The sequence below is a fragment of the Erythrolamprus reginae genome, chromosome 5 (assembly GCF_031021105.1).
Source record: "Erythrolamprus reginae isolate rEryReg1 chromosome 5, rEryReg1.hap1, whole genome shotgun sequence".
NCBI lineage: Eukaryota > Metazoa > Chordata > Lepidosauria > Squamata > Dipsadidae > Erythrolamprus > Erythrolamprus reginae.
Genome location: NC_091954.1, coordinates 8,685,678 through 8,711,582, shown reverse-complemented (window position 1 = coordinate 8,711,582; position 25,905 = coordinate 8,685,678). Strand labels below are relative to the sequence as shown.

The 25,905-nt window shown below is 42.3% G+C and overlaps 2 protein-coding genes across 2 annotated transcripts in view; one reads left to right on the top strand and one right to left on the bottom strand.

Moving 5' to 3' along the window:
- The window catches only part of GLUD1 (glutamate dehydrogenase 1), a 65,608-nt gene extending 62,158 nt beyond the window's left edge, over nucleotides 1–3,450 (bottom strand). The window contains 2 exon segments of the mRNA XM_070752043.1: nucleotides 2,999–3,398; nucleotides 3,400–3,450. Coding sequence (XP_070608144.1) covers nucleotides 2,999–3,398; nucleotides 3,400–3,435 — 436 coding nt within the window. The 5' untranslated portion in view covers nucleotides 3,436–3,450.
- Nucleotides 3,451–3,622: 172 nt separating this feature from the next.
- The window catches only part of SHLD2 (shieldin complex subunit 2), a 45,357-nt gene continuing 23,074 nt past the window's right edge, over nucleotides 3,623–25,905 (top strand). Inside the window, exons 1-2 of the mRNA XM_070752042.1 lie at nucleotides 3,623–3,711; nucleotides 12,699–12,749. The gene's annotated coding sequence lies outside the window, so the exon portion shown is untranslated. The remainder of the gene's footprint in view (nucleotides 3,712–12,698; nucleotides 12,750–25,905) is intronic.

The window sequence follows — 25,905 nt, the reverse complement described above, 5'->3', positions numbered from 1 at the left end:
AGATAGATAGATAGATAGATAGATAGATAGATAGATAGATAGATAGATATAGAGAGAGATATAGATGGATAGATAGATGGATAGAGTGATAGATAAGTAGGTAGATAGAGATAGATAGATAGATAGATAGATAGATAGATAGAGAGAGAGAGAGAGAGAGATATGATAGATGAATAGAGTGACAGATAGGTAGGTAGGTAGGTAGATAGAGATAGATAGATGATAGAAAGATAGAGTGGTAGGTAGGTAGGTATTTATTTATTGGATTTGTATGCCGCCCCTCTGCGTAGACTTGGGGCGGCTAACAACAGTAATAAAAAACAGCATGTAAATCCAATACTAAAACAACTAAAAAACCCTTATTGTAAAACCAAACATACACACAAACATACCATGCATAAATTGTAAAGGCCTAGGGGGAAAGAATATCTCAGTTCCCCCATGCCAGGCAGCAGAGGTGGGTTTTAAGGAGCTTACGAAAGACGAGGAGGGTGGGGGCAATTCTAATCTCCGGGGGGGAGTTGGTTCCAGAGGGTCGGGGCCACCACAGAGAAGGCTCTTCCCCTGGGCCCCGCCAAGCGACATTGTTTAGTTGACGGGACCCGGAGAAGGCCCACTCTGTGGGACCTAACTGGTCGCTGGGATTCGTGCAGCAGAAGGCGGTCCCTGAGATAGATAGGCAATAGACATCACGATCTCCGCAATGCTTAAAAAAATATTTTTTACTAAAAGAACTACTAAGCTTTTTCCAGAGTATAAAATCCCCATTGAAGAGATGCTTGCTTTTATGTAATGCGCTCAATTTTGTCCTTGCACGCACAGTCCTTGTGACACCTTTTCTTCTCTCCTGTAATTAACTTTGTTCCTGCCTTAGTCATGCTGACAGATGACAATGACAATTCCAGATGGCAATTTCTGTTGCCTCTTTCCCCCTTGTGTATTGCCTCTTTCTCTCCCTGAGGGGTAAAGCGGGGCTATCAGGCATTGCTTTGAAGATACTTCCCCCTGCTCTCTGCATCTCTTCAATGGGGATTTTATACTCTGACAAGTCAGCTGATGAACTCAGCAGGGGCTAACTAAAGCTTATTATGGTTTTTTTAGTAACTTTAATTTTTAAAAAAATGTTCCCGAGATCATGATGTCTATTGTTTCTTTATCTATTACTATACTTGGAACTCACATTTTTAGGACAATTCTCTGTGTGTCTGTGTCAGGAAAAAAACTCCCCAAGTTCAAATCCAAGTAAGGGTATGGCTAGCTGATGAGAGCAAAATAAGCTTGAAATAGATCTATACTGGTCTACCTTTCTTTTCATTATCAGCAAAAATATGTTTATCTATCTATCTATCTATCTATCTATCTATCTATCTATCTATCTATCTATCTATCTATCTATCTATCTATCTAGATTGTTGTGAGTTTGGGTTTTCCCCATGTAATAATTTGAGCATCTTCGCGACGTTTCGGCAAAATCACATTCACCATCATCAGGCTGAAGATATTGGCTTCGTGATGCTTTGAATATGGTTTGTTTGCAAAGTAGCACGAAGCCAATAACTTTAGTCTGATGATGACGAATGGGATTTCGCTGAAATGTCGCAAAGACACTCAAAATATTACATGGGAAAAACCTAAACTCACAACAATCTACAAACATATACCTGTGAAAATCTACCCAAACAAACAAATATATATATTTGTCGCATAGACACTCAAAATATTACACAGGGCAAAACCCTAACTCAGAACAATCTACATATATTTAATTTTCAAATTCAGCAAAAAAAACCATGTGAGATATATATATATATATATATATATATATATATATATATATATATATATATATATATATATATACACACACATACATACACACAAACATACACACACACACTGCAATATATATATATATATATATATATACACATACACACACACACACTGCAATATATATATATATATATGTCACATTTTTTTGCTGAATTTGAAAATTATATATACTGTATATATATAGATAGATACACACACATATACACACACATATATATATACACACACACATATACTGCAAAAAATAATAATAATAATAAAGGGAACACTCAAATAATACATCCTAGATCTGAATGAATGAAATATTCTCATTGAATATTTCATTTGCACAACTGTTCCATTTGCACAACAGCATGTGAAATCGATTGTCAATCAGTGTTGCTTCCTAAGTGGGCAGTTTGATTTCACAGAAGTTTGATCTACTTGGAGTTATATTGTGTTAAGTGTTCTCTTTACTTCTTTGAGCAGTGTATACACACATATACATATATGGTTACATACTTTTGCTGATAAGTGAAAAGTGATTGTGACAGAAAACAACCATATATAACATATTTTTGCTGAATTGAATGTATGGTTGTTTTCTGTCAAAATCACTTCCTTTTCACTTAAAAGTGAAAGGGCACTACAAATAAACGTTTATTATTATCAGCAAAAACATGTAACCATATATATATATATATTATACACTGCTGCAAAATAGCAATGAAGAACCGAGGCAAGTCTTATTTTTTTAATGTTTGTGGGTCTATTTGCAAGACTTGGTGCAGGACAAATAAAACCCATTTTAAAACTCCTGGCAAAAGCAAACAAACCGCAACTTGTGCGTTTGTGTCAGGGGCGGGGGGGGGGCATTCCTTTCCCGTTATGCCACACAAGGCCGGAAAGAGACACCCAGAGAGAGTGAAAGGAAGGAAATCTCCTCAGCCACGTCTGGAAAAAAACAACCCCAAACACAACCCGTGTTTATTTCAGAGAAGCGGCGACGCCCCAAAAGGCCCGCGTCTTGGGAGGCCTTGCCCGCCCCAAAGGGACGCAGGGCAGCTCCAATAAGGCCCGGGGGAGGAAGGAAGGCGGGTCGCTTCCCCCCCTCGCCCTTGACGCGTGTTTGTTTTTCTCCTAGACGCGCGTCGGCGAGCGTCACGTGTGAAGGGCGCCCGCTCACCTCCCTTGCAGGGCGTGCGGTGCTGGCTGTGCTGGGCCCGGTAGCCCTCCACCACCTCCCACTCGCCGTTGTCGCGCTTGATGGGGAAGGAGACGCTGAGCACGTGGTTGCAGGGCTTGATGATGCGCAGGATGCCGCGCACGCGGTGCCGCTTCTCCTCGGCGCTCTCGCGGGTGCGCAGGCCGGACACCAGCTGGTCCTCCACGATGCCGGCGCCGCGGTCGAAGAAGCCCTCCACCATACGGAAGAAGTTCGGGTCATCCTCGTCGGCCTCCCCCCCGCGGCTCACCGCCTGGCTGTAACCCCGCCGGGACTCCCCGGGCACCGCCAGCTGCAGAACCGAGGCCGCGCAGGGCTCCGCGCAAGGCGAGGAGGCCGAGGCGGCGGCGGCTGCAGTGCGGGGCGGGCACCAGCAACTCTCCCAAGCGGCGATACATGATGGCGGCGCTCCTGAGGGCGGCGACGGGGAAGCCCGGCCGGGGCCGCCGCCGCTGCCTTTAAAGGGGGGCCCCGCAGGGGCGGGCGGGAGCGCGCCCCCGCCCCGGTCGCGCTCTGCGCACGCGCGGGGGGGCGGCCGGAAGGACCGCCCTGGACCGCGGCGCGGCTCGCCGTTGGCCCGCGCTCGCCCCGCCCACCGTTTCGGCGCGGGAGGGGGACGAGGGGTGTTGACCCGACCGAGTAAGATGGCGGTGCCGGCGGTGGGTGTGTAAAGCGTGAGTGTACTCATTCGCTTGAGAGGGGGGCTTGCGTGTGCGTGTGTCGTTTGTGTAAACACACACCCATTTTTTAAAAATATAAAAATGTAAATACAGTATATAATTTATATATAATACAGTATATGAAAATATTATTTATTTATTTATTTATTTATTTATTTATTTATTTATTTATTTATTTATTTATTTATTTATTTGATTTGTATGCCGCCCCTCTCCAGAGAAAACAGTGTACAATAGTAATTTGGTATTGATGATTAAAAATCAATTAATATAAAAACCAAACATACATACATACATACCATGCATAGAATTGTAAAGGCCTAGGGGGAAAGAGGATCTCAATTCCCCCATGCCTGGCGGCAGAGGTGGGGTTTAAGTTGTTTAGGAAAGGCAAGGAAGGTGAGGGCAGTTCTAATCTCTGGGGGGAGTTGGTTCCAGAGGGCTGGGGCCACCACAGAGAAGGCTCTTCCCCTGGGTCCCGCCCGGCGACATTGCTTAGTTGACGGGACCCGGAGAAGATCCACTCTGTGGGACCTAACTGGTCGCTGGGATTCATGCAGCAGAAGGCGGTCCCTGAGGTAATCTGGTCCGGTGCCATGAAGGGCTTTATAGGTCATAACCAACACTTTGAATTGTGACCGGAAACTGATCGGCAACCAATGCAGACTGCGGAGTGTTGGTGTAACATGGGCATATTTGGGAAAGCCCATGATTGCTCTCGCAGCTGCATTCTGCACGATCTGAAGTTTCCGAACATTTTTCAAAGGTAGCCCCATGTAGAGAGCGTTACAGTAGTCAAGCCTCGAGGTGATGAGGGCATGAGTGACCGTGAGCAGTGACTCCCGGTCCAAGTAGGGTCGCAACTGGTGCACAAGGCGAACCTGGCCAAACGTCCCCCTCGCCACAGCTGAAAGATGTTTCTCTAATGTCAGCTGTGGATCGAGGAGGATGCCCAAGTTGCGAACCTTCTCTGAGGGGGCCAGTGATTCTCCCCCCAGGGTAATGGATGGACAGATGGAGTTGTTCATTATATGTATATACACAGAGTACAGTATATATATTATATATATAATTACGTCTACGAAGTCTACAGAGAGGGGCGGCATACAAATCCAATAAATTATTATTATTATTATTATTATTATTATTATTATTATTATTATTATTATTATTATATATACATACATACACTGCTCAAAAAAATAAAGGGAACACATAAACAACACAATATAATTCCAAGTAAATCAAACTTATGTGAAATAAATAAATGTGAAATAAATAAACAAATAAATCAACGTCCACTTAGGAAGCAACACTGGTTGACAATTTCACATGCTGTTGGATACATTCAACTTTGTACAGAATGAAGTATTCAATGAGAATATTTCATTCATTCAGATCTAAGATGTGTTGTTTGAGTGTTCCCTTTATTTTTTTGAGCAATATGTATATGTGTGTGTGTGTATACTGTATATGTATGTATGTATGTATTTATGTGTACATACATACATACATACATACATACATACATACATACATACATATATATACACTGCTGAAAAAAATAAAGGGAACACTCAAACAACACATCTTAGATTTGAATGAATGAAATATTCCATTGAATATTTCATTTGCACAACTATTCCATTTGCACAACAGCATGTGAAATTGACTGTCAATCAGTGTTGTTTTCTAAGTGGACAGTTTGATTTCACAGAAGTTTGATTTGCTTGAAGTTATATTCTGTTTTTTAAGTGTTCCCCTTATTATTTTGAGCTGTGTGTGGTGTATATTTGTGTGTGTGTGTGATTTTTTTTTTGTCGAGTTATTATTGCCACATAATACAATTATTCATTATGTTCATTATGGGGAATCCAGAGCATGACGACATGGTCTTTCGAGACTGAAGGATGCCAATGCATATATATATATAATATTGCATTGCATTAGCAACCTTCAGTCTCGAAAGACCATGGTATCATGCTATGGATTCCCCCAGAGCATAAATCCCTGGTAGATTACATTACACAATATATTCATATAATGTAATGTATATATAATATAATATATTCAGTGTGGATGTATAGAATAAAGAATAGAATAGAATAACAGAATAGAATAAGATTTAGAATAGAATAGAATCCATTTTAACTCATTGAATCATTTATTTTAAAGGCATACAGTAGGTTTTCCTTATTTAAAAAAATCAGAACTATTTACAGTAGTGTATGACTTGCACTGAAACACAGTCAGAAAATGCCAACATGAGAAAACCAAAAAAACCCATGTCAAATTGAACAAGGATAACTTTTAACCTCCTTATAAGGCAATGAGAGTGAAAGACAAACCATCTCCTCGGATTCATCACAGGGAGATAGTCTAAAGCCTCCAGGGGTCCCCAAACCTGGTAATTTTAAGACTTATGGATGGTGGCTGGATAATTCTGGGAGTTGAAGTCCATAAGTCTTAAAGTTGCCAACAGGAGGAATGAAAGACTTCTGGAATATTTGTGAAATATTTCTGGACACTCTGTATTTTTGGGGAGGGGGTAATTTTTTTATTATTATTTTCCTCCTTACACTTTTTCAATACATTTCAAAACACCTTCATAATACAATAAAAACAGAACCGAGTTACAATTGCCCTCCCCCCAAATTATTACTTCCCAATTAATTATTTCCGCTATTCATCGAACCCACTCACCTTAACCTCTAATTTTGTCATCTAGATATCTAATTTTCTTCTAATTGAATTCAGCCTTAATTTCCTTTAAACCTTATTAGATTAATATCATTATCCTTTTACTAATTTATTTATTTATTTATTTATTTATCAGATTTGTATGCCGCCCCTCTCCGCAGACTCGGGGCGGCTAACAACAATAATAATACAATGTAAACAAATCTAACATTTAAGTTAATTTAAAAACCCCAATTTAAGAAACCAATCATACATACAGACATACCATACATAAATTTTATAAGCCTAGGGGGAAGGGAAAGTCTCAATTCCCCCATGCCTGACGACAGAGGTGGGTTTTAAGGAGCTTACGAAAGGCAAGGAGGGTGGGGGCAATTCTGATCTCTGGGGGGGGTTGGTTCCAAAGGGTCGGGGCCGCCACAGAGAAGGCTCTTCCCGTGGGGGTCCTGCCAAATGACATTGTTTAGTTGACGGGACCCGGAGAAGGCCAACTCTGTGAGACCTAACTGGTCGCTGGGATTCGTGCGGCAGAAGGCGGTCCCGGAGATATTCTGGTCCGATGCCATGAAGGGCTTTGTAGGTCATAACCAACACTTTGAATTGTGACCGGAAACTGATCGGCAACCAGTGCAGACTGCAGAGTGTTGGTGTAGCATGGGCATATTTAGGAAAGCCCATGATTGCTCTCGCAGCTGCATTCTGCACGATCTGAAGTTTCCAAACACTTTTCAAAGGTAGCCCCATGTAGAGAGCGTTACAGTAGTCGAGCCTCGAAGTGATGAGGGCATGAGTGACTGTGAGCAGTGACTCCCGGTCCAAATAGGGCCGCAACTCAGGTAATTCAGGTATGCCATCCTGCCTACACCTCCTTCTTATGTACAGTGATCCCTCGATTTTCGCGATCTCGTTCTTTGCGAAACGCTATATCGCGATTTTTCCCACCCAATGACATCACTCTCTTCCTTCCTTTCTCATCTTTCTTTCTCTCTTTCTCTATCTTGCTTCTTCCTCTCTCACACTCTCTTCCTCCCTCTCTCATCTCTTTCTTTCCTTCTCTCTCTTTATCTCTCCCCCTCTTGCTGGCGGGCGGGTGGGCGGGGGCATCAGCGAGGAGCCGGGGTTTCCCCTTTGCGTGGGCGGCGGGGAAACCCCGATCTTCGTCTGCTCGCTGCTGCTGCGCTGCCGAGCAGATCAGCTGCTGGGTGGCCGCAGCAGCAGCGAGCAGACGAAGATCGGGGTTTCCCCGCCGCCCACGCAAAGGGGAAAGCCCGATTCGGCTCCTCGCTGCTGCCGCCGAGAAGATCAGCTGCTGGGCGGCCGCAGCAGCAGCGAGCAGACGAAGATCGGGGTTTCCCCGCCGCCCACGCAAACTCCACCATCTGCGCATGTGCGGCCATGGAAAAAGGGCGCGCATGCGCAGATGGTGTTTTTACTTCCGCAACCCTACATTGCGAAAAATCGATTATCGCGAGGGGTCTTGGAACGGAACCCTCGCGATAATCGAGGGATCACTGTATTCCCCAAAACCTTTACAAGAAAAAAGACACTCTCAATTGTATTAATGTCTGATATTCAATGTGGGTTCCATACAGGTGAGCTGTTAAAATTGTCATGGCCTAGAACCAGCCTCCCTCCTCTGCCTGTCTCTGTCTCTCTCTCTCTCTCTCCATGGTGTCCTGACTGAATGAAAGAGATCAGCTGCCATAGGGTCATGGCTTGATACTCTGTTCTCTGCAGCTTGTGATCACGTAGAAACTTTGGCACAAGCTAAGGGCATGGTCCTGTTGCCCTTTGCACCTTCCATTTAGTATTTTTTTTTAGTGACCGTTTAGTATTTCACATTTGGTCTCGTGAACAGAGCCGGTACAATTCCGGAATGAAAGAAGTGAGCTAGCGATAGAGAGCAGAGATCAAAGATAGGAAGACCTTTCCCCCCTCCTCACCCCCTGCACAGCTAAACAGCTCTACGCCATTGAAAAATCCGTCAAGAATTATTGTTGTCTGCAAATATATATTTGGACTATTTTGGAGTTCCCATTTCTTCTCTGGATAGCCTTGTTGTCCAACACTTTCCTTGTGTGTGGGTGATAAGGAACAGTAAGGAATTCCCAGTTTAAGAAATACGGTCGTATCTGGTTTTTTAGCGGTCTTGGTGCACTGCACAGCTATGCTCCTAGGGGTTTTGCACAATACAAAAACCCCAAATAAATAACCTTAACACACACAGAGGAATAAAAGACAAAGCAATACTGTTGTGGTTGGCTCTGGCCCAGCTCCTGCCCCAGGGAATGTGGAGGTGGATGCAGGGGAAACTTAAACATGTCATAGGCCTGTGTTATTGCTGACAGAGTCAGTTCAGAGTTTATTCATTCATTCATTCATTCATTCTTTCATTCATTTATTTATGAGATTTGTATGCCGCCGTCTCCGTAGACTCGGGGCGGCTAACAACAGTAATAAAAACAGCATATAACAATCCAATATTAAAACAGTTAAAAACCCTTATTATAAAACCAAACATACATACAGACATACCATGCATAAAATTGTAAAGGCCTAGGGGGAATAGTTCCCCCATGCCTGGCGGCAGAGGTGGGTTTTAAGAAGCTTACAAAAGGCAAGGAGGGTGGGGGCAATTCTAATCTCTGGGGGGGATTGGTTCCAGAGGGCCAGGGCCACCACAGAGAAGGCTCTTCCCCTGGGTCCCGCCAAGCGACATTGTTTAGTTGACGGGACCTGGAGAAGACCCACTCTGTGGGACCTAATTGGTCGCTGGGATTCATGCAGCAGAGTTTAATTTCCTCAGATGAAGAAGAAGGTGGGAGTGACTTGGAAGAGGGGAGCTTGGCACACAGCCCAGGCAGTCAATCTCCATTATCTTCCATTGATTTGGATGAAGACGTCTTGGACCCACGCAAGCGCAGAATTATGCGTAGAAGAGACCAAGTAAGGACATATTACAGGAGATAAGAGAGGCCACCTGTGTTTGGGTGGGGCTCCAATAATTAGGGCTGCTGCTATAAATAGCAGCGTGTGGGTTTGGCCGTTGTGGAAGAGTATCTGATTGCAGTTCTTCAGGAATCGTGTGTTGCTGTTTTCTGGACTTTGTTGATTTTTCACGCCTTTGAAAAATCAAAGCAGAGCAACGTGTGTGTGTGTGTGTGTGTGTGTGTGTGTGTGTGTCTCACTTGGTTGGAAGAAGAAGGGGTGTGAAGTTTCTTCACAGCTGCAAGCTAAGTACTTAACGACTGCTTAAGGGAAATTGTACACACTACCCGTTGTTTTGGGACGAGTGCTCTTTGCAATACAAAAAGAGTGCTTAGTTTATTTTGAATTTGGGGATAAAGAACATTGTTTTGAATTTTCAAACGTGTGTGTGTGTGTGTGTGTGTGTGTCTGAAATTTGTACCCTTGAATTTTCAGGAGGCTCCTACCAGAGAGCCCGGCAGAACACCTACCATACCTACCTACCTACCTACCTACCTACCTATCTATCTATCTATCTATCATCTGTCTGTCTGTCAATCAAGTATAGGATAGTAGTTTATATAAACATAACATAGAAAATAATGATAAAGGAAGACAAATAGGACAGTAGGACAGGGATGGTAGGCACAATTTTCGGGAGGCTCCTACCAGAGAGCCCGGCAGAACACATACAGGTCGCCAAAAGTTTAAACCGCACATTCACACACACACACACACAAAAATCTGCCCTTCACTGCTCAGAGAAATCCAGCAGAGGGAATGCCAGGCAATCTTCATCACTGTAGGAAAATGCAAATGACATTCAGTTTATGAGCAGAAATCTGGCTGACCTCAAAGTTTCCAGAACAGGTATTTTGCGGGAGCGGGGAGACTTAATTGGGCACTGTTTTTGGTCTTGCTAGATAGTTAAACTCCAGAACCTTTGCGCGGGCCGTTCACGGGCAGAAGAGCTGAAGTTTATGGCCTGAATCCTAAATGCTTACAAAGAGACCTTTTGTCTCTTCTGCCGGCCTTTGTATCCTGTGCCGTAACGTTCCCAAAACTTCGCAAGAACCTTTTCAGAGCAGAAATATGGCAGAACCATTACCGGCAATTAAAAATAAGCCAGCGAGACAAGTCGTTCCCCGCCCCTCCCACACACAACCCAATCATTTGTTCAACAGCGCACAATTTTGGGGGCTGTGTTCTGCTGGCCTTTGTGTACTTCCACAATTTAGCATCACACGTTGGCAAGGGACTCCAGTCGCTAGCGCATTTAATCAAAACCATTCGGAGAAAAAGGAGCCAGAATTGTGAATCGTAACGAAGGCTCACAAAGTTCAGGAGGGAAGTGTTTTTAATAGGAAAGTGAACACAAGAACAAGGGGACACAATCTGAAGTTAGTTGGGGGAATGATCAAAGGCAACATGAGAAAATATTATTTTACTGAAAGAGTAGTAGATGCTTGGAACAAACTTCCAGCAGACGTGGTTGGTCAATCCACAGTAACTGAATTTAAACATGCCTGGGATAAACATCCATCCATTGTAAGATAAAATACAGGAAATAGTATAAGGGCAGACTAGATGGACCATGAGGTCTTTTTCTGCCGTCAGTCTTCTATGTTTCTATGTTTCTAAGGCCGAGAGGGTTTATATCTTCTGCTGCTTCTATTTATTTTGGAAGAAATTTGGTTAGCAGTGCATGGGGCTACCTTTGAAGAGTGTTCAGAAACTCCAAATCGTGCAGAATGCAGCTGCGAGAGCAATCATGGGCTTCCCTAAGCATGCCCATGTTTCACCAACACTCTGCAGTCTGCATTGGTTGCCAATCAGTTTCCGGTCACAATTCAAAGTGTTGGTTATGACCTATAAAGCCCTTCATGGCATCGGACCAGAATATCTCCGGGACCGCCTTCTACCGCACAAATCCCAGCGACCAGTCAGGTCCCACAGAGTTAGCCTTCTCCGGGTCCCGTCGACTAAACAATGTCGTCTGGTGGGACCCAGGGGAAGAGCCTTCTCTGTGACGGCCCCAACGCTCTGGAACCAGCTCCCCCCCAGAGATTAGGATTGCCCCCATCCTCCTTGCCTTTCGTAAACGTCTTAAAACCCACCTCTGTCGTCAGGCATGGGGGAACTGAGACATCTTTCCCAGGCCTATATAGTTTATTTACGGTATGTTGTGTGCATGTTTTTTAAATTATGGGTTTTTAACTTTGTAATATTAGATTTTTATTGTATATAGTTTTCTATTGCTGCTGTGAGCCACCCCGAGTCTGCGGAGAGGGGCGGCATACAAATTTAATTAATAATAATAATAATAATAATAATAATAATAATAATAATAATAATAATATTTTTGGGAGTATAAGACGCACCTTAGTTTTTGGGGGCGAAAATAGGAAAAAGAATCTGCTTACCGGGCATTCGTCTGGGTATCCTCCTTAGCCTGGTCAGTTTCAGCACATTATTTTATCCCCTGGTTAGGGCTTTAAAAAAAGCCTTATTTGGAGAGAGTAACAATGAAAGAGCTTGCAGCCAGTAAGAGCTGGGAACATTCTTAGAACCTGGTTAGAGCTGGAAAGAAAAATTCTGAGCAAATAGAGCAATGCAAAAAACCTGCAAAGACTTAGGGCTTGGAAAACATTCTTTGCAGAGAATAACAATGAAAGATCTTGCAAGCTGTAAGAGCTGGGAACATAGTTAGCACCTAGTTACAGCTTGGGGGGACTTCGAAAAAAGCTACATTCAGAGTATAGAAACATAAAAGACTGACAGCAGAAAAAGACCTCATGATTCATCTAGTCTGCCCTTATACTATTTTCTGTATTTTATCTCAGGATGGATCTATGTTTATCCCATTCATGTTTAAATTCAGTTACTGTGGATTGACCAACCACATCTGCTGGAAGTTTGTTCCAAGGATCTACTACTCTTTCAGTGAAATAATACTTTCTCATGTTGCTTTTGATCTTTCCCCCAAATAACTTCAGATTGTGTCCCCTTGTTCTTGTGTTCACCTTCCTATTAAAAACACTTCCCTCCTGGACCTTATTTAACCCTTTGACATATTTAAATGTTTCGATCATGTCCCCCCTTTTCCTTCTGTCCTCCAGACTATACAGGTTGAGTTCATGAAGTCTTTCCTGATACGTTTTATGCTTAAGACCTTCCACCATTCTTGTAGTATAAGATGCACCTGAATTTTCAGCCTCTTTTAGGGAGGAAAAAGTCTTATACTCCAAAAATTGTGGTATTTTGTTTTCCATCAGATTTGGAAAACTGACTTATTCTTATTTTTATTTTTACAGACATGCAGAAGAACAAAGAGAATGAAAAGGAAAATCTTGAGATGCATAGAGGTGAGAGAGAAAAAGAAATATTGCCCTTCCTATGTGATTTTTTTTTCATGCTGAGCTGTCATTTCAGCAATTTCTGTTTTGAGCTGTGAAAGACGTTGTTAGAATAATACAGTGGTCCCCAACGTTTTTTCCACCAGGGACCAGTTTCAGCAAGACAATTTTTCTATGGTCCAGTGGGGGCGGAAAGGGGCGTGGTTGGGGGCGGGATTAAGCATGGGGGTGCTGGTCCTCCTCGCCCCTCTTTCCTGCCATCGTCCTGTGGCCGGCAGACCCTGCCTCCCAAGCCCTCTTGCCCAGCGGGAGCTAAGCGCTGGAGAGAGGGGGTCAGGCTGGCCCTCCTGCCTCCCCCCAGCCAAAAACGCAAAAGCGCCCCGCGGCAGAAGCCAAAAGAGGCTTGAGCCTCTCGGTCCTTCCCGCCCCTCTGTCCCATCCATCGTCCTGTGACCGGCAGAACCTGCCTCCCGAGGCCTCTTGCCCGGCGGGAGGCGAAGCGCTGGAGGGAGGGGGTGGCGGCATGAGGGCCGGCAGCTGCTGACTCCACGGACCGGTGCAACATGCCCCGCGGCCCGGTACTGGTCCGCGACCCGGTGGTTGGGGACCCCTGGAATAATAGAATCTTTGTGTGAGGGCTGGAGGGGACTTCGAAGGTCATCTAGGTAGAATTTTTTATTTTTATTTTCCTCTCTCCACATACATTCATCTATGCAGTACACCTTCTATTTTAGTACAATAAAATACAAATATTTTGCTGGTAAATAGTTCATTCTTCCCCCCCTGCAAACTATTCTAGTTATGTCATCAAGTTAAGCCAATTGGCATGTCATTAAATTTCATCATAAATATTTCTTCAGATATTTAGTAGAAACAATATTTCTAACTTATTAAACACTCAGCCAAAGTACCTTCATCCTCTTTACACATTTTATTAAAAGCTAATTATCCCTATATAACCTATTAATATTAAAAACTAAACGAAAAAACAAACAAATCCAATTTCAAATTTTCCCCATCTTCCTCTTAGTAATGTATATTTGGTACTCCCCAAGTTTTTAAAGTTTGTTTTAAGCCCAATTTAACAGTGAACACTCCACACTGTATTTCCCACCATTATATACAGTATACCACATTTTTTTTAGCGTATAAGACACACCTTTCAAAAAGACGTTGAAAATTTGAGTGTGTCTTATACTTTGAATGTAGAAACAAAGAAACATAGAAGACTGACTGCAGAAAAAGACCTCATGGTCCATCTAGTCTGCCCTTATACTATTTCCTGTATTTTATCTTAGGATGGATATATGTTTATCCCAGGCATGTTTACATTCAGTTACTGTGGATTTATCTACCACGTCTGCTGGAAGTTTGTTCCAAGGATCTACTACTCTTTCAGTGAAATAATATTTTCTCATGTTGCTTTTGATCTTTCCCCCAACTAACTTCAGATTGTGTCCCCTTGTTCCTGTGTTCACTTTCCTATTAAAAACACTTCCCTCCTGAACCTTATTTAACCCTTTAACATACCGTATTTAAATGTTTCGATCATGTCCCCCCTTTTCCTTCTGTCCTCCAGACTATACAGATTGAGTTCATGAAGTCTTTCCTGATATGTTTTATGCTTAAGACCTTCCACCATTCTTGTAGCCCGTCTTTGGACCCGTTCAATTTTGTCAATATCTTTTTGTAGGTCTCCAGAACTGAACCACAGTATTCCAAATGGGGTCTCACCAGCGCTCTATATAAGGGGATCACAATCTCCCTCTTCCTGCTTGTTATACCTCTAGCTATGCAGCCAAGCATCCTACTTGCTTTCCCTACTGCCCGACCACACATGTAGCTTTTTTTTTTAAAAAAAAAAGACTTTTTTTTCAACTCTAACAAGATGGTAACAATCTTCTCAGCACTTCCAAGCTTGCAGGCTTTTTTCATTGCTACTCCTTCCGAAGAAGGTTTTTTCCAGGCCTAACTAGGGGATAAAATAATGTGCTGAGTCTTAGCAGACTAAGGATGCTACCCAGATGAATACTTGGTAGGCAGATTTCCCCCTCCCCTCTATTTTCCTCCCCCAAAACTAAGATGCCCCTTATACTCTCCAGAAATAATAATAATAATAATAATAATAATAATAATAATAATAATAATAATAATAATAATAATAATTAATAATATTATTATTATTTATTAGATTTGTATGCCACTCCTCTCCGTAGACTTGGGGGTGGCTCACAACAATAACAAAGACAATGTAAGAACAAATCTAATAATTTAAAAAGCACTAAAAACCCCATTATTAAAAGCAAGCATACACACAAACATACCATGTATAAACTGTATAGGCCTGGGGGAGATGTGTCAGCTCCCCATGCCTGACGGCATAGATGGGTCTTAAGAACTTTACGAAAGGCAAGGAGGGTGGGGGCAGTTCTAATCTCCGGGGGGAGCTGGTTCCAGAGGGTCGGGGGCCGCCATAGAGAAGGCTCTTCTCCTGGGTCCCGCCAAATGACATTGTTTAGTCGACGGGACCCGGAGAAGGCCGACTCTGTGGGACCTAACCGGTCACTGGGATTCGTGCGGCAGAAGGCGGGTCCCGGAGATATTCTGGTCCGATGCATGAAGGGCTTTATAATACGGTACTTTAATTCGTTAATTTCACAATCACTGATATTTTTGTAAAAATGATGACGAAGAAGACACTTCCTTGCAGAAGCTCTACCAGAAACCCACCTTGGGTAGCAATATAAACCTAATAAAAATGTTATGTTCCTCCTCAATCCCTTTAAAATCTCCTAGTCAGAATGCACCAAATCTTTCAAAGCTCCTGCTTGACCCCATGATCTCCGGGACCGCCTTCTGCCGCACGAATCCCAGCGACCAGTTAGGTCCCACAGAGTTGGCCTTCTCCGGGTCCCGTCAACTAAACAATGTCGTTTGGCGGGACCCAGGGGAAGAGCCTTCTCTGTGGCGGCCCCGACCCTTTGGAACCAACTCCCCCCAGATATCAGAGTTGCCCCCACCCTCCTAGCCTTTCATAAGCTCCTTAAAACCCATCTCTGTCATCAGGCATAGGGGAATTGGACATTTTTCCCTCCCCCTAGGCTTATAAAATTTATGCATGGTATGCTTCAAATGTATGATTGGTTTCTAAATTGGGGTTTTTTAAATTAACTTAAATATTAGATTTGTTTACATTGTATTATTATTGCTGTGAGCTGCCCTTGTGTCTGCGGAGAGGGGCGGCATACAAATCTGATTAATAAATAAATAAATAAATGATCAATTTGATGTTGCTATTGAAGGGTGTTCCATCTTTTGGTGTTTTTCCTCCCCCCCCAAGCAATCTTTCCGCTGAGCACAATTGCAATCCGTTCTCATAGCTGTCTTGTGACAGGCAAGTCCATTCCTTGCTCCCATTCATTGCATAATACGTTTTTTGATTAGGTATGCATTCATTTTTCACATTAGTTAGTTACATTTTAACAGGAACACTCCATGTTGTATAACTGTAAACTTCCTTGATGGTGCCAAAGGTATTTGTTTACGTTTCAGACCCAGTGTTCTACTTCACAGACTTCTAGGAAATACAACATTCTTATTCCCTAACATCTCTCCGAGTTTCCATTTTTATTGGAGTCTGGTTAGAACCTATAATGATGGCTGGTTTTTAATTCAAAAATTGGGGGTATGGAAAGAATCGTTGGGAGAAAGGTCTATCTTGTTGGACTGCATGGGATTGGTGATCCTGTCATAATTGCCAACTACATCAAACATTCCGAAACAAAGTACAAACACGTGTCATTCAGAAATTTATCTATCTATCTATCTATCTATCTATCTATCTATCTATCTATCTAGCTATCTATTTATTAGATTTGTATGCCGCCCCTTTCCGTGGACTCGGGGCGGCTCACAACACAATAAAACAATTCGTAACAAATCTAATAATATACAATTTAAAATGTAAAATAGTTAAAAAAAACCATTTTTAAGCAAACATAACTACAAACATACCATACATAAATTATATAGGCCGGGGGAGACATCTCAATTCCCCCATGCCTGACGACAAAGGTGGGTTTTGAGGAGTTTACGAAAGGCCAGGAGGGTAGGGGCAGTTCTAATTTCTGGGGGGAGCTGGTTCCAGAGAGTCGGGGCCGCCACAGAGAAGGCTTTTCCCTGGGGCCCGCCAACCGACATTGTTTAGTTGACGGGACCCAGAGAAGGCCCACTCTGTGGGATCTAATCGGTCGCTGGGATTCGTGCAGCAGAAGGCAGTCCTGGAGATATTCTGGTCCGATGCCATGAAGGGCTTTATAGGTCAGATCCTTTTTCAAGGGAGAGGATTCAATATAAGGAAATTAAATCTTGTTGGATTGGAAGTTTCATCTTGTTAATTGTCCAGAATAACAAAGAAAGATATAGATAGGGACAAAGAACATAGATTGAATTTGATCTTTCCCCCAACTAACTTCAGATTGTGCCCCCTTGTTCTTGTGTTCACTTTCCTATTAAAAACACTTCCCTCCTGAACCTTATTTAACCCTTTAACATATTTAAATGTTTCGATCATGTCCCCCCTTTTCCTTCTGTCCTCCAGACTATACAGATTGAGTTCATTACGTCTTTCCTGATATGTTTTATGCTTAAGACCTTCCTTAAGACCTTTTTCAGTCAGAAACTGGAATATCCCAGCTGTATTTTACCTGTACCTGCCCACTCGATAGCCAAGGTGACCCATGTCTTCCTGATTATTTTCATGGCACTCAGGTGTTCAGCCTACATACGCTTAAGAGCAGCAAAGATTATCTAATTTGATGCCTATCCTTATCTGTTGTTCTAAGAAGTAACTATTAACTTGATTTCCAGATAGCTGCAGATTTTACAGTGGCTTGTGGTAACCTGCCCACTTCAAAACTACCTGTATTCTTCCTGTATAGCAACACCAGCTGGCACTAATGCTCTCTACATGGGGCTACCTTTGAAAAGTGTTCGGAAACTTCAGGTCGTGCAGAATGCAACATGCGAGAGCTATCATGGGCTTTCCCAAATATGCCCATTTTACACCAACACTCCGCAGTCTGCATTGGTTGCCGATCAGTTTCGGTCACAATTCAAAGTGTTGGTTATGACCTATAAAGCCCTTCATGGCACCGGACCAGATTATCTCAGGGACCGCCTTCTGCCGCACGAATCCCAGCGACCGGTTTAGGTCCCACAGAGTTGGCCTTCTCCGGGTCCCGTCAACTAAACAATGCCGCTTGGTCGGGACCCAGGGGAAGAGCCTTCTCTGTGGCGGCCCCGGCCCTCTGGAACCAACTCCCCCCAGAGATTAGAATTGCCCCCACCCTCCTTGCCTTTCGTAAGCTACTTAAAACCCACCTCTGCTGCCAGGCATGGGGGAATTGAGATACTCTTTCCCCCCTAGGCCCTTACAATTTTATGCATGGTATGTCTGTATGTATGTTTGTTTTTTTATAATAATGGGTTTTTAATTGTTTTTAGCATTGGATTATTATTGTATGCTGTCTTGTTATTGCTGTTAGCCGCCCCGAGTCTTCGGAAAGGGGAGGCATACAAATCCAATAAATAAAATAAATAAATAAAATAAATGCTAACATCCCTGGCGCTAACTTACAATGCGAATTCTGTAATTCTGAATAATTACAATGTGTGAGCCCGGCCGTATGGTTGGTAAAATATAGTTTACCGTTCAGACTGTAAGGTGTAATCCAGACCATTGAGAGAAGTGATCTGGAAACATAGCTGCAGGAAAAAAAATGTTGCAATAATAGTGATGATGATGATTATGTGAAAATCTTGTAACAACACGCCCAATATCACAGTTGTCAAAACCCAAAATATGCAATTTATTGTAGCAAGTCTAAGAACTGAGATCACCATTTGGAATACTGTGTTCAGTTCTAGAGACCTCACCTACAAAAAGATATTGACAAAATTGAACGGGTCCAAAGACGGGCTACAAGAATGGGTGGAAGGTCTTAAGCATAAAACGTATCAGGAAAGGCTTCATGAACTCCCTCTGTATAGTCTGGAAGACAGAAGGGAAAGGGGGGAACATGATCGAAACATTTAAATATGTTAAAGGGTTAAATAAGGTTCAGGAGGGAAGTGTTTTTTAATAGGAAAGTGAACACAAGAACAAGGGGGCACAATCTGAGGTTAGTTGGGGGAAAGATCAAAAGCAACCTGAGAAAATATTATTTTACTGAAAGTAGTAGTAGATGCTTGGAACAAACTTCCAGCAGACATGTTTGGTAAAATCCACAATGACTGAAATTAAACATGCCTGGGATAAATTATAGATCTATCCTAAGATAAAATACAGGAAATTGAAATTTTCCCTTCCCCCTAGGCTTATAGAATTTATACATTGTATGTTTGTATGTATGATTAGTTTTTTAAATTGGGGTTTTTTAGATTATTATTGCTGTCTTTCTCTCTCCCTCCCTATGTCCCTCTATGTCTTTCTCTCTCTCCTTCCTCCCTCTCTTTCTCTCTCTCTCTCTTGCTTTCTTTCTCTCTCTTTCTCTCTCGCTCTCTCTCTCTTTCTTTCTCTTGTTCTCTTTCCCTCTCTCTTGCTTTCTTTCTCTCTTGTTCTCTTTCTCTCGCTCTTTCTCTCTCTTGCTTTCTTTCTCTCTTGCTTTCTCTCTCTCTTGCTTTCTTTCTCTCTGAGCTTCGCGGCACACCTGACCATGTCTCACGGCACACTAGTGTGCCACGGCACACTGGTTGAAAAACACAGGACTAGATGGACCAGGAGGTCTTTTTCTGCTGTCCATCTTCTATGTTTGTAATATTACGACGTAGCTGCATAAATCCTATAGGGCTGGGTATGAATCAGAAAGGGGTTCATAAGAACGAACCTGGAATGGGAACAGTGCACAGATTGGCCTTTCCCTTGTTCAAGAAACCTGAAAAAAAAATCTGCTTGTTTTAAAGAGGTGTTCCACGGTGTCTGAATGTATTTCAAAAATCGTGTTCGAAATCCTTTTCGAAACACGTCCAGCCCTAGTACAAAAACATACTGAGCCAGTATTGCCCAAACGATAGCAGATGATTGAGAATTGCACGTACAAATCCTTCATCCTGTTCACGTGCTTGTGCAAGTACTTTTTTTTCCTCCCGATCTCTTCCTTGCTTTCATGTGTTCAAATAGTGTGGTAAGAGCAGTTTTCAACAACTCGGTGGCGGTTCCTAGCAAAGCTCAAAAGCTGCTGATGCAACTAGTTGGATTTTAATAGATCATTGACCCACCTATAAGACTCTGACCACTTTGCCGATAAAGAGGTAAGGTTCTATTGGCTGCCCAATGGGGAACATATTGAGAAATGGTGTAATAATTAACTGTGCTAATGGAAGTGTGCCTTTTCAATTCCAACCAGGACATTTGAGTGGCAGATGTTTCCCCCACATTCAGCAATATTAACTTTAAAAAAAAACCAAAACGATGGCACAATCAAAATGTAAGTTGCAATTTTAGGTGCCCACAGGTGGCAGTACCTAAGCGGCTGTAGTTTAGTCTACAGATTTAGCACCAGAACAAGGTTGAACAATGGCAGCAGAATTACCAATAACTCGTAATAGCCGCTACCTAAATTGTCCCTTCTGTTTAATGCATTTATTAGAAAGAAAAGAACGAAAGAAAGAAAGTAGAGTTGGGTTGATCCGCTGTCCAGCTCTGCAACTTCAAAAGAGCTTTTTGAAGATATTGAGAGTTAAAAGTAAAGTTTGAGGATATCGTTCACCAGCATTTATTTATTTATTTATTGGATTGGATTGGATTGGATTGGATTGGATTAGATTAGATTAGATTAGATTTCTATGCTTCCCTATTCCTTGGACTCAGGGCAGCTTACAACAAAATTATAATTATGGGCTGGACCTGCTCAAGACAAAAATCCACCCAAAGCCTAATGTTTTGGACAAGTTGTTGTTGTTATTATTATTATTATGTCAGTACGACACAGCAAACGAGATCACTATGCTGGATTTCATATTTCATCACCAGTCGGGCGCTTCCCAAGCACCTAGGACTGCGTGATGTAGCGGCGAATTATGTTTGCCGATCCCAGTAAAGCGGCCTTTTGCAATTGACAGATGGAGATTTTGTCAATTCCGATGGTTTTCAAATGTCCGCTGAGATCCTTTGGCACTGCGCCCAGCGTGCCAAGTACCACTGGGACCACTTTCACGGGCTTATGCCAGAATCGTTGCAGCTCGATTTTTAGATCTTCGTATTTCACTAATTTCTCTAGCTGCTTCTCCTCAATTCTGCTGTCTCCTGGGATTGCGATGTCGATGATCCATACTTTCTTTTTCTCCACGATCACAATGTCTGGTGTGTTATGCTTCAGAATTCGGTCAGTCGGAAGTCCCACAGTAGTTTTGCTTGCTCATTTTCGACCACTTTTTCGGGCTTATGATCCCACCAGTTCTTTGCCACTGGGAAATGGTAGTTCCGGCACAAGTTCCAGTGGATCATCTGTGCCACAGCGTCATGTCTATGCTTGTAGTCAGTCTGTGCGATCTTTTTGCAGCAGCTGAGTATGTGATCGATTGTTTCATCTGTTTCTTTACAGAGTCTGCACTTTATTATTATTATTATTATTATTATTATTATTATTATTATTATTATTATTTATTAGATTTGTATGCCGCCCCTCTCCGTAGACTCGGGGCGACTCACAACAATAATAGTACAATATATGACAAATCTAATAATTAAAAGTCATTAAAAAACCCTTATTTAAAAAGAAACATACATACAAACATACTATGCATAAACTGTATAGGACCAGGAGAGATGTCTCAGTTCCCCCATGCCTGGCGTCAGAGGTGGGTTTTAAGAAGCTTACGAAAGGCAAGGAGGGTGGGGGCAGTTCTAATCTCCGGCGGGAGCTGGTTCCAGAGGGTCGGGGCCGCCACAGAGTAGGCTCTTCCCCTGGGTCTCGCCAGACGACATTGTTTGGTCGATGGGACCCGGAGAAGGCCAACTCTAGGGGACCTAACCGGTCGCTGGGATTTGTGCGGCAGAAGTTGGTTGTCATTTAATTTTTTTATTCATAAATGGAGCAACCAGAAACTCAGAAACAGAAATAATTGAACTCCCTTATAAATTCATGCTATTCCAGTTATATATATTTAACCTTTACAATTTTATGCATGGTATGTATGTATGTATGTCTGGTTTTTATATTAATGGGTTTTTAATCATTTTTAGTATTAGATTACTGTTGTACACTGTTTTATTGTTGCTGTTAGCCGCTCCGAGTCTCCGGAGAGGGGCGGCATACAAATCTAATAAATGAGTGAATGAATGAATGAATGAATGAATGAATGAATGAATGAATGAATGAATGAATGAATGAATGAATGAATGAATATCCCCCTTTCCCCAATTCCAGAAACAGACCTCTTGAAGCTGGCTTACAAGTAACATCAATAAAGCCACTCTATAAATAATATGAAATAAAAAAAACGTGACCAGCACTTTCCCTACAACAGGGGTCCTCAAACCTTGGTCCATGGACTGGCACCAGGCCACAGCATGCCCGAAACCGGGCCACACAAATAAGTGAAGCCCCAGATCTACAGTCAGCTTTTAGTTTAAGTGTAATTAAGTATAGTCTTGCAAAGGAAGGCGTGGAACAACTATATGCCCTGGCCCTACCTGCCTTCCAGTTCCCAATCATTTGTAGTCAAAGGAAAAAAGGTGGCCTCTAACCTGGTTTGATCGCTATACTTGGGAAACCGCCATCCTCCAGGGGAGGGCTTTATGGCTTTGCTGCCCTGAGCCAAGAAGGACAAGGGTTGAACGAACACACTGCTGCATTGGTCAAACAATTTCTTAGATCAAAATCAAACGAAACCAATCTGGATAATTGCAGCTATGGGAGGCCTGACCTGGGTTTCGTCACATACATCCTTGTTGGTCATTTCTATAGACGGCAAATACATGCAGTACCCTTGGATAAAGAGTAGGCTGAAGGTCAAAGGTCGTCACCTTTCATACCAAGGGCTGACCAGTCCACATGATCCACCACCATTAATCCGAAAGCCCAGTTGCCTTCTGGGAGATTTTATTGATTATCTAATTAACTAATACCCTGCCTTTCTATTCAAGTCTAAGCTGGCAAGATAGGTTTAGTGAACCCCGAAAGTATTCTTGACTATAAATATGCCATATATGGTGTGCCTGGCGAAAGTTATTGTTATTATTAAAAGGATGATTTACCAATAGCCAAGCCAGGGGAGATTTTGCGGGAATCTGATGACATTTGAGGTACTACCCTGTTGGTTTGGGCATTGTTCAGTTCCTTGTGAATTTGTGCCTATGTCTGTGAAATCTTGGGACTTGCCTATCATCATCAACATATCATCATATGTTCTTCTTTCTCTCCTTCCTTCCCCTCCTCTTCCTCCTCCTCTTCTTCTCTTCTCCTCCTCCTCCTCCTCCTTGTATTAGATCTTTTCCTCTAAAGTCTAGGAATAGAAAGTTTAAAATTCTGCAACATACTGTCCTTGGGCCTCTACACATTTTTTCCAGTGACTCTGCCATAACCGGTACGTGCCCTGGAAGGCATCTTCAGGGACCTCTCGCAATCTAATCCACGGCTGATTGGATCTCTTCTGTGGATGAAAAACGGGTTCCTTTCAGGGCTGGGAACAAAAAGAAGTCTGCTGGGGCGACGTTAGGACTATGGGGTGGTGGGGCAGCATTGGCACCTGGTGTTTGGCCATGAACTCGTGGACTCGTAGCGCCTTGTGGCCAGGCACGTTTTTCGTCCATAGAAGAGATCCAATCAGCCGTAACGAAGACCTTGCGAGAGTTCCCCGAAGACGCCTTCCAGGGCGCGTACCAGTCATGGCAGAGTCGCTGGGGAAAAATGTGTAGAGGCCCAAGGACAGTACTTTGAAGAATTTTAACTGTTTGTGCAAATCTGTTCAATAAATTACTTTTTTTAAAAAATTGCATTATTTTTGGAACACACCCTGCCTTCTAGGTGCTCGCTAAGAAAGGATTTTTTTCAAATGACCATCAGATCATTAGTATTTCTTATTATGCAATATTATATTAACATGCTCTGATGCTAAGGAGTTTCTGTGAGCCGCCCCAAGTCTTCGGAGAAGGGCGGCATGCTAATCTAAATAATAACAATAACAATAGATGTTCTACTTCTCCCCTCTCCACCTGAAAAGAACTCTGTTCCAACTGCCAGTTGCCTTATATTAACATTCTTTGATGTTACCCTTTCACTAAATGGCATGGGCGTGGCCAGTGCATGCCTCATCCAGCCTGAGAGCTGGGAGCTTAGACATTCTACTCTCCCTCCCCACCTGAAAAGAACTGTATTCCAATTGCCAGTTGCCTTAAATTAACACGCTCTGATGCTAAGGAGTTACACATTCTACATAAATTTTCAAGCTTTTACGTGCCAATGAATCAAGACCCATCCATCAATTTTCAAGTGTTAACTGTCAATTTATCAAGCCCGATCATATAATTTCATAATGAAGCACTGGTATCCAGCTACTAGTAACCAATAAAGATCAGACAATAAAAATATTTCAGAAAATACAGTTCAAAACAACAGCATGCCTTTACAGTGAACAGTTTGGAAAACCAGATATTATCTAGTATAACAAAGAGGGTTTATCACAGTGAAGAACAATTGATAGAGATCAAGTAATCTTCCAAGAGTGTTTTGCTGAGCAATCTCAAGATTTCCAACAAAATAAATAAATAAATAAATAAGCAAGCATTCTGAACTTTTGAGAACATTAAAAAATTACAAATCTAAAATAAAATATCCCCTTTTTACTAGTAAATATCATTTTTCTACAAACAAGGATGGAGTGGAGGTTTTTTTAAAAAAAAATTGCCTGAAATATTTACTTTTGTTATTCCTTTTTTTTTTTTACTTTTGAACTCTCCCAACAGATAGCAAATTCCATCTTGCTGATAGTAGGTCACTGCCTAAAATTTCATCACGTCTCTTGTTCAACATAGCATAACCTTTAATCTGTGCTTGGCTACTCCTGATACATAACTCTTTATGCAATTTTCTCAGAATTATAATACAGAATGAACATGTTTGAACTCAATCAAACTCATTTAACTCCTACAGATTTTATTTAAATATTTAAGCATTAAAATTGTTAGCTGAAAGTATTCTTCATTGAACTTTAAAAGTTTTTCCGTTGTTTTCCCCTTTAGTTTATCCTTGAATTCTCAGCTGTTAATTCCATCCTTGATTTATTTGGTTTGGAAATCTACAAATGTTAGTGGTTTCTGTTAAAGGGTATGCAGAACCCTTGAATTATGGGGCTACCTTTGAAAAGTGTTCGGAAACTTCAGATCGTGCAGAATGCAGCTGCGAGAGCAGTCATGGGCTTTCCCCAAAATGCCCATGTTACACCAACACTCCGCAGTCTGCATTGGTTGCCGATCAATTTCCGGTCACAATTCAAAGTGTTGGTTATGACCTATAAAGCCCTTCATGGCATCGGACCAGATTATCTCCGAGACCGCCTTCTGCTACACGAATCCCAGCGACCGATTAGGTCCCACAGAGTCGGCCTTCTCCGGGTCCCGTCAACTAAACAATGTCGGTTGGCGGGCCCCAGGGGAAGAGCCTTCTCTGTGGCGGCCCCGACTCTCTGGAACCAGCTCCCCCCAGAGATTAGAACTGCCCCTACCCTCCTTGCCTTTCGTAAACTCCTCAAAACCCACCTTTGTCGTCAGGCATGGGGGAATTGAGATATCTCCCCCGGGCCTATATAATTTATGTATGGTATGTTTGTAGGTATGTCTGCTTAAAAATGGGGTTTTCTTAACTACTTTAAATTTAAAATTGTAAATTATTAGATTTGTTATGAATTGTTTTATTATGTTGTGAGCCACCCCGAGTCTACGGAAAAGGGCGGCATACAAATGTAATAAATAAATAAATAAATAATTAAATAAATTATCAAGGACATGCACTGAGGAAAACATAGGTTTCCAGCAGATATCCAGGAGATATGAGTAATTATTCAATCGTACAAGACAAATACATGAAAGTATATAAAATAGTGTTTACTTTAGAAATAGCACAGTCAAGTTAAACAGTCTGATCTTTCACATTCAATCAGTCAATAT